This window comes from Acinonyx jubatus, chromosome E1, assembly GCF_027475565.1.
Source record: "Acinonyx jubatus isolate Ajub_Pintada_27869175 chromosome E1, VMU_Ajub_asm_v1.0, whole genome shotgun sequence".
NCBI lineage: Eukaryota > Metazoa > Chordata > Mammalia > Carnivora > Felidae > Acinonyx > Acinonyx jubatus.
This window is the reverse complement of record NC_069397.1, coordinates 25,818,604-25,835,726: the sequence shown is the minus strand read 5'-3', so window position 1 is coordinate 25,835,726 and position 17,123 is coordinate 25,818,604. Positions and strand designations below refer to the sequence as shown.

The window sequence follows — 17,123 nt, the reverse complement described above, 5'->3', positions numbered from 1 at the left end:
CAGTTGACAATCACTGCATGTAAAGAAAAATGGTACTGATACATGAGCAATACTAAGCATAGTGTACATGTGAAGATTTTTAGGCAGGAAAAATATTGAGAATCTTTTTTTTTTTTCCTGCTTAAATCCAAGTTAGTTAACATATAGTGTAATAATGGGTTCAGAAGTAGAATTAAGTGATTCTTCACTTACATGTAACACCCAGTGCTCATGCCAACAAGTGCTGTCCTTAGTACCCATCACCCATTTAGCCCAGCCCCCTACCCACCTCCCTGCCAGCAACCCTTAGTTCTCTGTATTTAGAGTCTCTTAGGGGTGCGTGGGTGGCTCAGTAGGTTAAGCATTCAACTCTTGATTTCGGCTCAGGTCATGATCTCATGGGTCATGGGTTCAAACCCCACATAGGCTCTGCACTGACAGTGTGGAGCCTGCTTGGGGTTCTGTCTCCTCTCTCTGCCCCTCTCCTGCTCGCTCTCTCTCTCTCTCTCTCTCTCAACATAAGTACATAAACTTAAAAAACAACAACAAAAAAGAACCTCTTATGGTTTGCCTCCCTCTTTTTATCTTCTTTTTCTTTCCCTTCCCCTATGTTCATCTTTTTTTCTTAAATTCCACATACGAGTGAAATCATATGGTATTTGTCTTTCTCTGACTGACTTCTCTTAGCATAATACATTCTAATTCCATCCACCTGTTTCACATGGTAAGATTTCATTCTTTTTGATCGCCATTGTATATATATACCACATCTTCTTTATCCATTCATCATTAGTCAATGGACATTTGGGCTCTTTCCATAATTTGGCTCTTGTTGATAGTGCTGCTATAAACATTGGGGGGGGGGGCATGTGCTCCTTCAAATCAGCATTTTTGTATCCTTTGTATAAATACCTAGTAGTGAAATTGCTGGGTAGTAAGGTAGCTCTATTTTTAATTTTTGGAGGAACCTCCATACTTTTTTCCAGAGTGGCTGCACCAGTATGCATTCTCACCAACAGTACAAAAAGGATTCCCCTTTCTCCACATTCTAACCAACATCTGTTGGTTCCTGAGTTTTTAATTTTCGCCATCCTGACAGGTGTGAGGTGGTATCTCATCATGGTTTTGATTTGTATTTCCCTCATGATGTGTGATGTTGAGCATCTATTTATGTGTCTGCTAGCCATCTGGATGTCTTCTTTGGAAAAGTATCTGTTCATTTTGCCCATTTCTTCACTGACTTACTTGTTTTTTGGGTGTTGAGTTTGATATGTTCTTTATAGGTAGACTTTGGATACTAACCCTTCATCCGATTTGTTATTTGCAAATATCTTCTCCCATTCCATCGGTTGCCTTTTAGTTTTGTTGATTGTTTCCTTTGCTGTGCAGAAGCTTTTTATCTTGATGAGGTCCCAATAGTTCGTGTTTCCCTTGCCTCCAAAGACATGTCTAGTAAGAAATTGCTGCAGCCGAAGTCAAAGAAGTTGTTGCCTGTTTTCTCCCCTAGGATTTTAATGGTTTCTTGTCTTACATTTAGGTCTTTCATCTATTTTGAGTTTATTTTGAAAATTTTTTTAATGTTTATTTATTTTTGAGACAGAGAGAGAGCACAAGTGGGGAAGGGAAGAGACAGAGGGAGACACAGAATCCAAAACAAGCTCCAGGCTCCGAGCTGTCAGCACAGAGCCCGACGGGCTCAGACTCACAGACTGCGAGATCATGACCTGGACTGAAGTCAGACGCTCTGACTGAGCCACCCACGTGCCCCCATTTTGAGTTTATTTTTGAGCATGGTGTAAAAAGTGGTCCAGGTTCATTCTCCCACATGTCACTGCCCAGTTTTCTGAGCACCATTTGCTGAAGAGACTGTCTTTTTTCCATTGAATATTCTTTCCTCCTTTGTCAAAGATTAGTTGGCCATACATTTGTGGGTCCTTTTCTGGTTCTCTGTTCTGTTCCATCGATCTGTATGTCTGTTTTTGTCCAGTACCATACTATCTTGATGATTACAGCTTTTTAATCCAGAATTATGATGCTTCCAGATTTGGTTTTCTTTTTCAACATGGTTTTGGCTATTCAGTCTTTTCTGGCTCCATACAAATTTTAGGATTGTTTGTTCTAGCTCTGTGAAGAATGCTGGTGTTATTTTGATAAGGATTGCATTGAATGCATAGATTGCTTTGGATAGTATAGATATTTTAACAATATTTGTTCAGAAGAACAATTAAGAGCTTAATCCATTAGCATGGGATGTTTTCCCATTTTTTTTGTGTCTTTTTCAATTTCTTTCATAAACTTTCTATAGTTTTTTCTATAGTTTTTAGTGTAGAGAATCATTCTATATACCCTAAATTCATATAGATTACTTCATTAGAAAAATTATCTAAGGCTTTTCTTAATACATAATGTCTTAAGAAACTAAATAACCAAAGTTTCTTCCCTGGGTTTACTTTTTCCTTAGGACTTTCTAAATGGATACGGCAGCAGGTTCAGTACCATTCAACCTTTGAAAGTGCAATGGAGTCCTTGGCTGAATTTTCCAAAAAGCACCAGAAAGTCATTGATGTATCCAAAGAGGACAGAAAGTTTATACAGGACAGTGGGTCTACACTTGAAGTGGCCGGTTTGAAGGACAATACCTTAACTTACTTATCAGAAGCAGCAAGCCATCTACCACCAGAAAATCCTAGGGAAGGTGAAGCAAAAATGTGTGTCCAAGAACTACACTGTCCTAAAATAACCACAAGTCTATCTCTACCAGGAGACATCATCTCCCGAAAGGACCAAGGTTTGAAAAGTTTTGCCTATTTACATTTGATAGAGAATTCTTTCATTATATCAAGTGAAATAATATATATTTTGCTATAGATTAATTTCCTTAAATATGTTGGCTTGTAATAGAAGGCATTATCATAAAGTAATGAAATAGTATGGTGTATTGGAACGAGAACAAACTTTTGTCAAGAGACCTGAGCATATTTTCTGGTTTTCTACTCAAAACTTTGTCATTACCTAACTTTGTGACCATGAGCAAGTCATGTAACTTTTTTGAGTCTTAATAGAAAAAGGAATCTCTGGGACACCAGGGTGGCTGAGCTGGGTAAGCATTCGACTCTTGATTTCAGCTCAGGTCATGATCTCAGGGTCGCAGGATCAAGCCCCATGTCTGGCTCTGCACTGTCAGCTGAGCCTGCTTGGGATTCTCTCCCCCTCTCTGTCCCTCCTTCTCTCTCTCTCTCCCTCTCCCTCTCCCTCTCCCCCTCTCTCCCTCTCTCCCTCGCCCTCGCCCTCTCCCTCTCTCAAAATAACTAAATAAACTTTCGAAAAAAAAAAAAACAAGAAAAAAGGAATCTCTTCATAGCTATCCCTTAGCTTGGGATGCAAAGATCTAATAACATGATAAATATCACAGCATGGTAATACTGTACAAATGGCAGATGTTTTCCTAAAGGCTATATTAAAAATTGGTCTAATGTATAGATAACTTCTCTTACATGAATTTATTAGTTTAGGGAAGTGAGAGTCATTTATTCTGAATAATAAAAAATAACATTTTAAAATATATTAGAATATAATAGTCTGTGTCAGGGATTGGCAAACTATGGCTTATGGACCAATTTGGCCATCTGTTTTTGTATATCATGTTTAATGGTACAGAGTCACATCCATTCAGTTATGTAAGAACTGCCTGGCTAGCTCAGTCAGTAGAGCATTCAGTTATGTGTGGTACACAACAGCAGAGTTTAGTCATAGTGTATTTTGCGCTAGACCAGCACAATTGAGTACTTACATACCTTGGAGATGTTGCAGGTTTGGTTCCAGACCACCACAATAAAGCAAGTATCACAATAAAACAATTCAGATGAATTTTTTGGTTTTGTAGTGCATATAAAAGTTATGTTTACATTATACTAATACTATAGTCTCTTAAGTGTGTAATAACATTATGTCCTAAAAATAATGTATATACCTTAATTAAAAAAACTTTATGGCTAAAAAATGCTAACCATCAACTGAGCTTTCAACAAGCCATAATCTTTTTACTGGTGGAGGGTCGTGCTTCAGTGTCTATGGCTGCTAACTGATCAGGGTGCTGGTTGCTGAAGGGTGTGGTGGATGCAGCAATTTTTAAAATAAGACCACTATGAAGTTTGCCACATCAATTGACTCTTCTTTTACAAATGACTTCTCTATAGCATACGATGCTTTTTGATAGTATTTTACCCAAATTAGAACTTCTTTCAAAATTGGAGTCAGTCCTCTCAAACTTTGCTGCTACTTTATTAAGTTTATATAATATCTTAAATTCTTTGTAGTCATTTCAACAATTTTCACAGCATCTTGACTAGGAGTAGATTTCATCTCAAGAAACCACTTTCTTTGCTGATACATAGGAAGTAGTTCCTCTTCCATTGAAGTTTTCTTATGAGATGGCAACAATTCAATCACATTTTCAGGCTTTACTTTTAATTCTAGTGCTCTCGCTATTTCCACCACATCTCCACTAAAGTCTTGAATTCCTCAAAGTCATCCATGAGGATTGGAATCAACTCCTCTCAAATTCCTGTTAATGTTGATATTTTAACTTCTTCCCATGAATCATGAATTTTTTTGATAGTTTAATTTTTATTACATATTTGAACATTAACAAAAACACATGAGAAGATTCACCCTCAAATGTAAATATTCTATGTGTATTTGGCCCCAATAATAAACCAGTTATGTGAAAAACCAGAGACTTAGGGTTTGGAAAAATAAAGATTAGAACAACATTTAAAAATTATTACATAGTACATACATTCTTGGAATTTATTTATTAAGTATCAGAATTTCCACCTGGTTTTCCATATCTACACTTATTTCTACCTGTATACGCACATTCTAACTCTTATCTCCACCCACAGGCAACAACTATAGCTCTAATCTGCACCAAGTTCAGTCATCTCTCTGGATCTTAACAATGTTTCCATCATTTGGTCTGACTTCATCCTTGCTATTTAGCAAATAGCAAAGGCCTATCAGAGACGGACTTGGCTGACACACTCCCATCTATTTCAAGCCACAGAATCCCAGTAGGACAAAAGATTTTCCCTCCTCTAGGCCCAATTTCTAGTTGTCTGTCGTGACAGTAATGATTTCATAAACTTTCTTTCAAGGTTGGTCCTGACAGCATCTTACCATAGCTCACCTGATCCAGTGTTTAGTCTTCTCTGACTGTAGATTCATATTGAGCACTACCAATGAGGTCGTAGCTCATTACCCTAGGTTTCTGAGGTCTAAATTTCATAGGATAAAGGACTATTTGATAAAAAGGAAAAACACTATAATATTAATAAAAGTAGCAATCATTGCTTCATAGGATCAAAGCTACCCTCGGATCTGGAGGCTGAATGGAGCTTGAATGTTTTATTTGATACTATGTGACTCAGAAATACATAGCTTTCTTTCTTTAATGATAGTGCCACAGAAGTGCCCCTCTCAGTGTCCTGATTAGTACTCTAAGTGTGGTAATATGCTCATTTATTTCAATATTGACCTAATTTTTTTCAACTTAGCCTATGTTTGAGTTTAGATCTGTTCTTGCCTTTGCAGAAATGGGAGTTTCTTTTAGCCAAAGAGAGCATTAAGAAACTTGGGGGGCAGGGGGATCAACAGAAAAATTATTCATTTTCTATATTCTTAAAAAAAATTCTCCCCTGAGTTTACCTGTGAAAAGCCAATGAATAGCAATTCTTCATAAAACTGACTGAATTAAGAGATGAGAATGGACTTATAAATATAAGAGAGAGTCAACCTCAAATTAATAATGATAATAATAATAATAATAATAATAATAATAATAGATTCAACCCCATTGTGTGTACATTTCCTGGAAAGTTTTATGCATTCCATTCTAAGCTCCTAGCCCTAGGTAAACAGACTCATAAGTGGAAATGTGCCATTTTCAGCACTAGAAGCAGCATCATAGTTCATTAACAAAATAATGCAGAAAATGGTTAGGTAAATGAATTTACAACATAAAATGTGTTGGTGATAAATTTGCACTAATGTAACATAAGTCAGGTTTATGGTATTTTTTTTACCAGGAAGCACAATTGTAAACATTTGCAATAAACTACTGCCTCCCCCCCAAAAACCTAACTGACCACACAAACAAATATCATCATTTATGACCATAAAATCACGAAGAATTTTTACCGCATGGCTCTTTGTTTTGGTCGTTTTCAGAGTAAGACACGAGCTGCATTAAGTAGTTTCCCTGATTTCTCCATCTTAAATAACTGCCAGTTCTGGAACTTCATTCATCCTCAGAACCTTTGCATAGAGCAAATCTGGGAAGTGGCAACTGACAGATAAAACTCTCGGATCATAGGTGTTCTGGTTTGAGACTGGACTGAACGAATTTCTAAACAACAAAGGTGGGTGAGGGACAGAACAGAGGCAATATGCTGCTTGCAGAGCCCAAGAGGAGTTTGAAACACGAGCAGAGAGCATCTTTTCAACAGCTGGAAGAAGCCTCCTCCAATTAGTAAACTCCAAAGTGAAGATAAGGGTGTCATCACTGACTGAGTCAATCCAAGAATTGCAGAGTAGATTCAGTGGGTCAAATCCAGCAAGCAGGAGAGATGGTAGCCATTCCTTATATTTTGTCTATGCTTTAATTGCATGATTTATAGATTCAGAAATATGGTTCCACAATGCCAATAGACAACCTTTCTTCAAAAAGTAGCAAAATACTGAAAATTTCTCATACTTTAGGCAGTATGCCAAATGAAGTTCATTTAGTTGGGCTCCATATTTCAAAAGAATATTCACAATTCCAAAAACTCACAGTCCTTTTGGAAAGCCATACACATGGGAGAACTAAATGCAAAGATGTGGCACATCTAGACATCTTGTCTGTAGTCATGCTGGAATAACATTTCTAGGCACTCTTCATGCCCTCCGAACACTGCAGAGTAAACGGGGCTCACTTTGTCTGGCCCATGTCACAAACCCAGTTGGTAAGTGGTATTAACAAGTCCATTAATGGTCCAATATGGACCATTCATGCAACTGCATGAATAGGTAACTGCCAATAGGCCGCCTTACAGTAAAGATCAGGATCTGGCCCACTGAACAGCAAAAGCTCTACACATTCTGTGTGGCCCTCCTGAGCAGCAATGAATGAGGGAGTAACTTCGTCCAATGTTTGACAGTTGACTTTTGCACCCAATGAAATAAGTATGTTTAAGCTTTCCAGCTTGCCATGCCAAGCAGCCACAAATAAAAGTGTGATTCCAAAGTCATCCTGGCATTCCTTGTTTGCTCCTTTCTTAAAAAAGCAATTTTATGATCTCAGCATTTCCTGAAAAGTAGCCTGATGCAAAGCGTTGCATCCACACCCAGAATGGGGACCCATTAACATTTGCTCCATGTCGAAGCAACAGCTTTAATGTATCTATCTGTCCATTTTCAACAGCTAAAAACAGTGGTGTGGTTTTCTCTGAAGTAGTGGCATTAGCATCCGCCCCAGGTTCTAAAAGAGTGTACGGTCTTCCAATGTCCTTGACTTGCAGCAAGATGTAATGCACAGAAGCCCTGAACCGTCTTTATCTTAATGTAATTTTCAGATAAATCTGCATGAATTAACATCTGTAAACATTCTACAGAGTTGTGATAAGCTGCTTAGTAAATCTGCATCCATCCCCTGTTATCAGCGACATCAACATTACGTCCCTTTTTGAGCAGTTTTCTTAAGACTTTAACATTGCCTTCCCTGGCAACAAGTCCAACCGTGGAGCATGTGTCAGAGTAAGCCTCTGTAAAATAGAGGCTCTCAGTGCCGCCACTTCTGCACAGAAAGGCCTGGTCCGAGGCGGGGTCTTCTAAAGTCTGCTCCCAGAGGCCGCTCGAATCATGAATGTTCTTAATGGCATTTAGAATGGTGAATTCTTTCCAGAAGGTTTTCAATTTATTTTTCCCAGATCCATCAAAGGAATCACTGTCTGTGGCAGCTATTGCCTTGCAAAAGTGTCTTTCTTAAAAAGAGTTGAAAGTCAAAATTACTCCTTGATTTATCTTGGTTTTCAATATGTCTTCGTCACTAAGCGTATCATTTCTAGCTTTTGACTTAAAGAGACAAAAGTAAATAGAGACATGTAACTCTTGGCACTTAGAGGTCATTGTAGGATTATTAATTGACCTAATTTCAATATTGTCGTGTCTTAAGGAATAGGAATGCCTGAAGAAAGGGAAAGAGATGGGCAAACAGCTGGTGAGGGGAGCAGTCAGAACACACATATTTGTCTATTAAATTCACCATCTTATATGGTATGGTTTATAGTGCCCCAAAACAATTACAATAGTGACATCAAAGATCACTGGTCACAGATGAGCATAACTAAAATGTGACACATAGACATGAAGTAAGCAAATGCTGTTGGAAAAATGTTACTTATAGACTTGCTTGATGCAAGGTTGCCACAAACTTTGAATTTGTAAAAAACACAGTACCTGCAATGTGCAGTAAAGCAAAGTGCAATAAAAGGAGGTATGCCTGTAGTTGCAGCAGATACAATATGATCCACAAAGCCTGAAATATTTACTGTCTGGCCAGGTGTAGAAAAAAATTTGCCAAACTGTGGTCTATAGCATTGGATACCATTTTAATTATTTTAACTAATATATGATAATTTAATATATCAAGTATTAAATATTTACTTCATAGTATCTGGTGGGTGGGTTTTTTTGTTGTTGTTTTTTAATAAATGTCATAGTAAATGCAAAGAAATTGACTAGTAATCAGGAAACCTGAGTTCTAGTTGGGTCTGATTACTAACCAGTTTTATAACTTTAAATCAAATAATTTAGTCCTTGTGGTTGCCAGTTTCCTTTAGGGAATTAATCTAGGATCAGTTTTTCCCTATCATTGGTTAGTGGATTTTCAAGGCAAATTTTTACAGTATATTTCCTCCATTACTCAGCCCTCTTTCTATTCCTTTTTTACCCCTCCTTTTCTCATTCACTCCTAAAGTCCCTGGTGTGGAATTTGATAGTTTACTAGACAGCATTATAACTTGGGCTCAGAATCACTGGGGACCTAGGATTCCTTTAAGAGTTCACGTTTTGTGCTTTATGTTCTAAGATGAAGTCCTGCTACTGTTGGTTGTGGGCTCTCAATTATGATCCCTACAGTTACTTCATTATTTTTAACAAATTACTTTAATGTGACAATTATTATATTAGTTAGGAACGGGAAATTAACATTCTTAAATTTTTGTATTTATAGATGATCCTATATTATTGGAAGAGTCTGCCCAGACAATGAAAGAAAGAATTGTGATTTCCAGATCAACAAGCCCAACCTTCAACAAACAGACAAAGAGAGTTAATTGGTCTAGCTTTAATTCTTTGGGACATTATATTACTGATGAAATTCTGACTGCAGCACCTAAATCCAGGTCACCAGAGGACTGTGCCTCTAGTGCTTCCCCTTTTGAAACAGAAAAAGGATGCAAAACAGTCTTACCACTCACTGATAAATGTGAGTCCTCATCTCTGACGGTAGACACATCATTGAGGGCAGTTGAACCATGCCCTCAGTCAGAAATCGTTATTTCACCAATAAAGATTGATGCTACTCTTCTTAAAGAAAATTATTCCAAACAGCTGTTCTATGAAGAAACCCTGGGTCCAGACATTGAATTGTCTCTAGTTGGTAAAGAAGCTAAACTTTCTACTTCAAATAGAGCTTCTGACACAGAAGCAGAGGATGAATCTATCTATTTTACACCTGAACTTTATGATCCTGAAGATACAAATGAAGAAAAGAATGAACAAGTTGAAAGTGATAGAGATAATAGATTGGCTAATAATTCAAAATGCATTTTAGCTGAAGACCTTTTTGAAATTAGAACTGAGAAAGGAGTCCCAAGAAATAAAAGCTGAGGATTGCACAAAGTTGAATAGACTCATGAATATTAAAGTAAAATTGAGGACAATGGTAGTAATATAAAAACAACTCATATAAATGAATTAGACCTGGGAAAAACTCATGAAACAGATACAAAAGAATATTAAACAGTCTCCTTCCAACAAATAAAGATGTATTCCCTGGTGTTAGGTAATAATACTTAACTGTCACACACTAAAAATGTGTTGTCATGCTTGTATTAAACTCTCTTATAAATGACAATTTCTACACTGGATATGTGGTATAGCTTTTTTTTTTTTAATGTATTTTTCACTTTAACTCATTGTTATTACAGTGTTTTAAAAGTCTATTTTACATTCAGAATGTTTTATTATTTTCAAGTTTTGATAAAGAGATTCATACAAAATATTTTCCTCCAAGAAGTCTTCCTTAGCTGAATACAATTTAAAAATTAACCAATGTGAAAGATACATAGTTTCCGAGGGTACTTCATATGTCGCATAAATATTTTTTTTATTTTTTTTTACATTTGTTTATTTTTGAGAGACAGAGTGTGAGCAGGGGAGGGGCAGAGAGAGAGAGGGAGACAGAATCAGAAGCAGGCTCCAGGCTCCAAGCTGTCAGCACAGAGCCAGATGTGGGGCTTGAACCCATGAACCGTGAGATCATGACCTGAGCCAAAGTCAGATGCTCAACCGACTGAGCCACCCAGGTGCCCCTGTCGCATAAATATTTGTATTTTGTAGTCCTGTTTTTATACATAAAACATCTGTTTAATACATGAAAATGAATAGCAGTCTAATCCAGTCATATCTCAGTCTTGTTTCACTTACGTATTTACTTCAAATCAATATATTATTTTAGAAATCAGAGTTTTCTTGAAAAGCTTATTCCTGTATTAAACTGCCTACTTAGAGGGAATTAAGAATTAAGGAAGAAAACTGCATGTATTTTTAACTGATGTTGCTTTACATTTTTTCATTTGATAAAACACAATCAAGCACTGAATATTTAGCAAATTATATAAAGTTACAAAATGGTAAAGGAATGACTCCAAATTTTTAATTCTAATTACTTAGCTTTATCATTGTAGAAAAAAGTGAAATGTTCTAGCATGAAGGTTGTAATTATGAAACTGTTAAGATAGAAAACTCCATATATAAATTTTATAAGTAAACCCAAACATGTAACTGCAGGTGAAAAATGTTTTCTTATAGCTCACTAAATTTTTCTGTAAATTTTGACTCTGTTTATGTATTTGTGAATGAAGCTATACTTCTGATCAAAAATGGTTATAAAAGATGCATTTCTCTGTCATCATTCCAAAAATACATTCACTCCTCTTTTTCTAAGAAACATGTCTTATTCAATGGACATTTAGGCTTCATGTGAGCGATTTGAATTGAAAAATCTTACAAGTTGTTCAAGTTGTGGATGTGGTTTATTTTCAAGTCAAAATTTCCAGGAATCCAGTATTTTATTTTATTTTATTTTATTTTTTTAAGTTATATCTAAGTTAGCATATAGTGCAACAATGATTTCAGGAGTAGATTCCTTAATACCCCTTACCCATTTAGCCCATCCCCGCTCCCACAACCCCTCCGGTAACCCTGTTTGTTCTCCGTATTTAAGAGTCTCTTATGTTTTTGGCCCCTTCCCTGTTTTTGTATTATTTTTGCTTCCCTTCCCATATGTTCATCTGTTTTGTATCTTCAAGTCCTCATATGAGTGAAGTCATATGTTTGTCTTTCTCTGACTAATTTCGCTTAGCATAATACCCTCTAGTTCCATCCACATAGTTGCAAATGGCAAGATTTCATTCTTTTTCATTGCCAAGTAATACTCCATTGTGTATATATACCACATCCTCTTTATCCATTCATCCATCGATGGACATTTGGGCTCTCTCCATACTTTGGCTATTGTTGATAGTGCTGCTATAAACATTAGGGTGAATGTGCCCCTTTGAAACAGCATACCTGTATCCCTTGGAAAAATACCTGGTAGGTCAATTGCTGGCTCATAGGGTAGTTCTACTTTTAATTTTTTGAGGACCTCCCATACTGTTTTCCAGAGTGGCTGCCCCAGTTTGCATTCCCACCAGCAGTGCAAAAGAGATTCTCTTTCTCTGCATCCTCGCCAACATCTGTTGTTGCCTGAGTTGTTAATGTTAGCCATTCTGACAGGTGTGAGGTGGTATCTCATTGTGGTTTTGATTTGTATTTCCCCGATGATGAGTGATGTGGAGCATTTTTTCATGTGTTGGTTGGCCATCTGGATGTCTTCTTTGGAGAAGTGTCTATTCATGTCTTTTGCCCATTTCTTCACTGGATTATTTGTATTTTGGGTGTTGAGTTTGATAAGTTCTTTATAGATTTTGGATAGTAATCCTTTATCTGATATGCCTTTTGCAAATATCTTCTCCCATTGCATTGGTTGCCTTTTCGTTTTGCTGATTGTTTCCTTCTCTGTGCAGAAGCTTTTTATTTTGATGAGCCTAAATGATGATAGTTCATTTTTGCTTTTGTTTCCCTTGCCTCTGGCGACATGTTGAGTAAGAAGTTGCTGTGGCCAAAGTCAAAGTTGCAGGCCAAGTTGCCTGCTTTCTCCTCAAGGATTTTGATGGCTTCCATCTTACTTACATTTAGGTCTTTCATCCATTTTGAGTTTATTTTTGTGTATGGTTTAAGAAAGTGGTCCAGGTTCATTTTTCTGCATGTTGCTGTCCAGTTTTCCCAGCACAACTTGCTGAAGAGACTGTCTTTATTCTATTAGATACTCTTTCCTGCTTTGTCAAAGATTAGTTGGCCATACATTTGTGGGTCCATTTCTGGGTTCTCTATTCTGTTCCATTGATTTGAATGTCTGTTCTTGTGCCAGTACCATACTGTCTTGAGGATGTACAGCTTTGTAGTACAGCTTTGTAATACAGCTTGAAGTCGAGGAATCCAGTATTTTATATATTCATTTGGATAAATGAATTATTATACGTCTGTATGTTTACTTTTATTTTGAAGGTGTTTAGGTTGAATACAGCTTGTTTCTATAGCACTGGATAGTACAACTATAAGCATAGTTCAAAGAAATTTAAAATGATAACTTACCAGTTAAAGAATTCATCTATAGATTAGGATATATTTGATCCCTAGTATTGTATATTTTTCTTAGTTGATCAGTGAGTAATAAGTTACAAGCACTAGAATAAAAGAAAATTTCTAATTTTGCAAGAGTGAAACCATTTATCCTCTCAGATGTACTTCCTAATCCACAGATAAGGGTAGTGGGGTAGTAGAAAGAAAAGCAAGTGGAAGACAAGAGACTTGTGTTCTGTTCCTGGCTCTGCCACTAATTTGCTAAGTCTTGTTGGCAATCACCATGCCTTTTGGGAAATTAGTTTCATCTGTGAAATGTGGGATTTAGTATATAAAATCATGTAAATCCCTTTCAGCTTTAAAAATACATAATTTAAAGATGTTAATATTTTATTCTGAGTCAGTTTTCATTTGCTTTTTTTCCAGAATGCTTAAAATAAGGCAAACCAGGGGTGCGTGGATGGCTCAGTCAGTTAAGCATCTGACTTTAGCTCACGTCTTGATCTCACAATTTGTGGGTTCTAGCCCCACGTCAGGCTCTCTGCTGACAGCTCAGAGCCTGGAGCCTGATTCAGATTCCGTGTCTCCCTCTCTGTCTGCCCCTCCCCTGCCCGTGCTCTGTCTCTCAAAAATGAACAAAAGTGTTTTTAATAAAAATTAAAAAATTAGCAGGGGCTCCTGGGTGGTTCAGTCAGTTAAGCATCTGACCTCTGGTTTCGGCTCAAGTCATGATCTCACATTTGGTGGGTTCGAGCCCCACATTGGGTTCTGTACTAATGGCATGGAGCCTGCTTGGGATTCTGTCTCCCTCTCTCTGTGCCCCACCGCTGCTCGCTCGCTCGCTCTCTCTCAAAAATAAATAGACATTAAAAAAATTTTTTAATAAAGTAAACCATTTTTTAGAAACAGTGAAATAACACTCATATATCTTTAAGGAATAATTGTACGAGTATACATAGTAACTTGAGAAGCAAGATTTTTTTTTTAATTTCTTTATTTATTTTGAAAGAAAGCACAAGTGAGCAGAGGAGGGACAGAGAGAGGGACTGAGAGAATCCCAAGCAAGTTCTGCATGGTCAGCTAGAGCCGAATGCAGGGCTTGAACTCACAGACTCACAAACCATGAGCTCATGACCTAAGCCAAAGTCAAAGGCTTAACTGACAGCCACCCAGGTGCCCCAATATTTATTTTTAACAATGCTATAATGAAAACATTTTTGACCCTTAATATTGCCTTTAGAAGAACTGGCAAATTACAGGAGAAAAATTAAGCACAATGTTTTTTAGTCATACCTTGGTGTATTATCCAACCTTATCCCAAATTTATTCTCTCCAAAATCTAATTCTTTCTGAGGCTAAAAATTTCCACTATCTGAGAACATATGTAGAGCTGTGCCACTAGTATTTAGTAATTCCAAAAGATATTTTAAAAATTTTGTGCAATGGTACCATTAGTGAAACAGGTACATAGTCTCCTTAGATAGCAACTTTGACCAGGATAATATTGCAAGAATTAAAGTACCAGCCTTTATAATAGATTAGGTTGTAGAACATTTTAATTAGTAATAATGTGCTTTTAAAAGAGATGTTTTAGAGTTAAATAAGTTAAAATGTGAAAGCATTTACAAGAATATCTGGCACATGTCAAACCCTCAAATATTAGCTAGTAAATCAATCATATATCTGAAGTACACCCTTGCTTTATATGAAGCCTTCCCTTTTATGATGATAGATGACAGATAGATACATACGGAGATAAACTGACAATAAAGAATTGTTATATAATAGTAGGAAGGAAAAATTATTTGGCTAGTTATTTTTTAAGGCTTTGGAGATACATAAGTTAGAAATTGTTTATCAGGTAATTTGCCTTACCCAATCAATGGATATATGAAATAATTATACTGAATTTATTTAAGGGCTGAAATTATATAAAGCATACTGGCCATGAATCAGGAAAACTGCCAGTTGGAAAGGGCTTTATTGATGGAGAAAGGTATAATGTAAAGAGTAGATGTTTCATGATTTTCCTTTTGAAATTTGGATAAGTCATTTAAAACTTTTTGTAATTGTACTGGAAATTAATGACAGTTCATACAATGCTGCTACTATGCACTTAGTTATTACATGGTTTTTAATTTGCTAGTGTATCTAAATTCTCATAAGGCTTTGTTTTTTGTTTTTTTCTTCATTAAAAACAAAGTTTTTAAATGTTATTTTTGAGAGAGACAGAGCGTGAGTGGGGGAGGGCAGAGAGAAACGGAGACACAAAATCCAAAGCAGGTTACAGGCTTTGAGCTGTCATTACAGAGCGTGGCATGGGGCTCAAACCCACAAACCACGAGATCATGACCTGAGCCGAAGTCGGATGCCTAACCAACTGAGCCACCCAGGCACCCCTTGGTTTTATTCTTTTGATCTTTGTATTCATTAACTTTTTTATTTCCATATTTTTCTGAAACGACTTTGTTGTTATTTTTCCAAAGTAAAACACATTCAAAATATTTAGTTCTTCAGAATTGTTTATAAAACTTTATAAATCAAAGTGCCTATTGTAAAATCACTTGAAAGACTGGTTATTGTAGTTATTTAATCTCTAAATGATGGCATTTTTAAAAATTTGATTACCACATAGTTATTCTTGCTCATGTCTCAGAGTTATCAATGAGCTGCACTTGATTTTACTTTAGCCTTCATAAACTCTTGGTAGTTTCTTGTCTATTCTGTAGACAAATGAAGTCAATCTTCTATAAAGAGAAGGGCAGTATTAATACTGGACATTTTCATAATAAAAAATAAATATAATGCTACATCAGACAATGAATGTCTTAAAGAAGCTAAAATAACAAGAGTATATGTGCAACTATTAAATGTACAATAAAGAACATCACTTCAGGAAATGGAAATTTAGACAGATGACCTGGGCTTATGATTCTCTAGGCTTAAACGATTTTCATGTCTACCCACCTCCTCCCCCCCCCCCAAAAAAAGAAGTTTGTTTCTTAAGGTTTCATTTGATAGAACATTGGCTGCCCAGCTTCCTGTACTCTACAATGGAGCCTTGTTATAATATCCATGGGATCTGAGCCAGTGGATCACCTTATTGGTGAAACTACCTTATAATGAAGTGCTTTCAGTAACTAAACTCTTGGACAAGGTCCAAAACAACCCATCTTATACCAAATTCCACTCTAATAAACAAGTGTCAATGTATTAAAAAAAAAAAAAAAGGTGCATGAAACTTACTATTCCCAGAAATTAACCTTTAAAATCTAATGGTAAATACCGATGAAGAGGAATATATTTTAACAAGGCATAATCAGGTAGTTACTTTAGTGCTTTTTTTTATAATAAATTTGTATTTTTATCTTGGTTTTCCTTTTTAAAGCAATTTATCTGATTTTTATTTTCTTATGATTTTTCCCAAATTCTGTCATTTTACATAACATTATTTTACATCAATATTTATAAAGCTCAATATTAAAATGTTTAATTTGGCTCTTTGATATTGTAAAGTACTAAATTGTACAAGTGGCGTATCATTTATCTAAACTGTTAGATGCCACCATCTTGGCCAACAGGCACATGAAAAGATGCTCAACATCGTTCCTCATCAGGGAAATACTAATCAAAACCACACTTAGATATCACCTCATGCCAGTCAGAGTGGCCAAAATGAACAAATCAGGAGACTATAGATGCTAGAGAGGATGTGGAGAAACGGGAACCCTCTTGCACTGTTGGTGGGAATGCAAACTGGTACAGCCACTCTGGAAAAGTGTGTGGAGGTTCCTCAAAAAATTAAAAATAGGCCTACCCTATGACCCAGCAATAGCACTGCTAGGAATTTACCCAAGGGATACAAGAGTACTGATGCATAGGGGCACTTGTACCCCAGTGTTTATAGCAGCACTCTCAACAATAGCCACATTGTGGAAAGAGCCTAAATGTCCATCAACTGATGAATGGATAAAGAAAGTGTGGTTTATATACACAATGGAGTACTACATGGCAAGGAGAAAGAATGAAATATGGCCCTTTGTAGCAACGTGGGCGGAACTGGAGAGTGTGATGCTAAGTGAAACAAGCCATACAGAGAAAGACAGATACCATATGGTTTCACTCTTATGTGGATC

General features: G+C 36.4%; 1 protein-coding gene and 1 pseudogene across 1 annotated transcript in view; one reads left to right on the top strand and one right to left on the bottom strand.

Annotated features, from left to right (window-relative positions):
* The window catches only part of BRIP1 (BRCA1 interacting helicase 1), a 205,740-nt gene extending 192,929 nt beyond the window's left edge, over positions 1 to 12,811 (top strand). The window contains 4 exon segments of the mRNA XM_053211561.1: positions 2,441 to 2,767; positions 9,251 to 9,890; positions 9,892 to 9,941; positions 9,944 to 12,811. Coding sequence (XP_053067536.1) covers positions 2,441 to 2,767; positions 9,251 to 9,890; positions 9,892 to 9,941; positions 9,944 to 10,041 — 1,115 coding nt within the window. The 3' untranslated portion in view covers positions 10,042 to 12,811.
* On the bottom strand, positions 6,226 to 8,983 carry LOC113592582 (ankyrin repeat and SOCS box protein 3-like; annotated as a pseudogene).
* Positions 12,812 to 17,123: the final 4,312 nt, after the last annotated feature.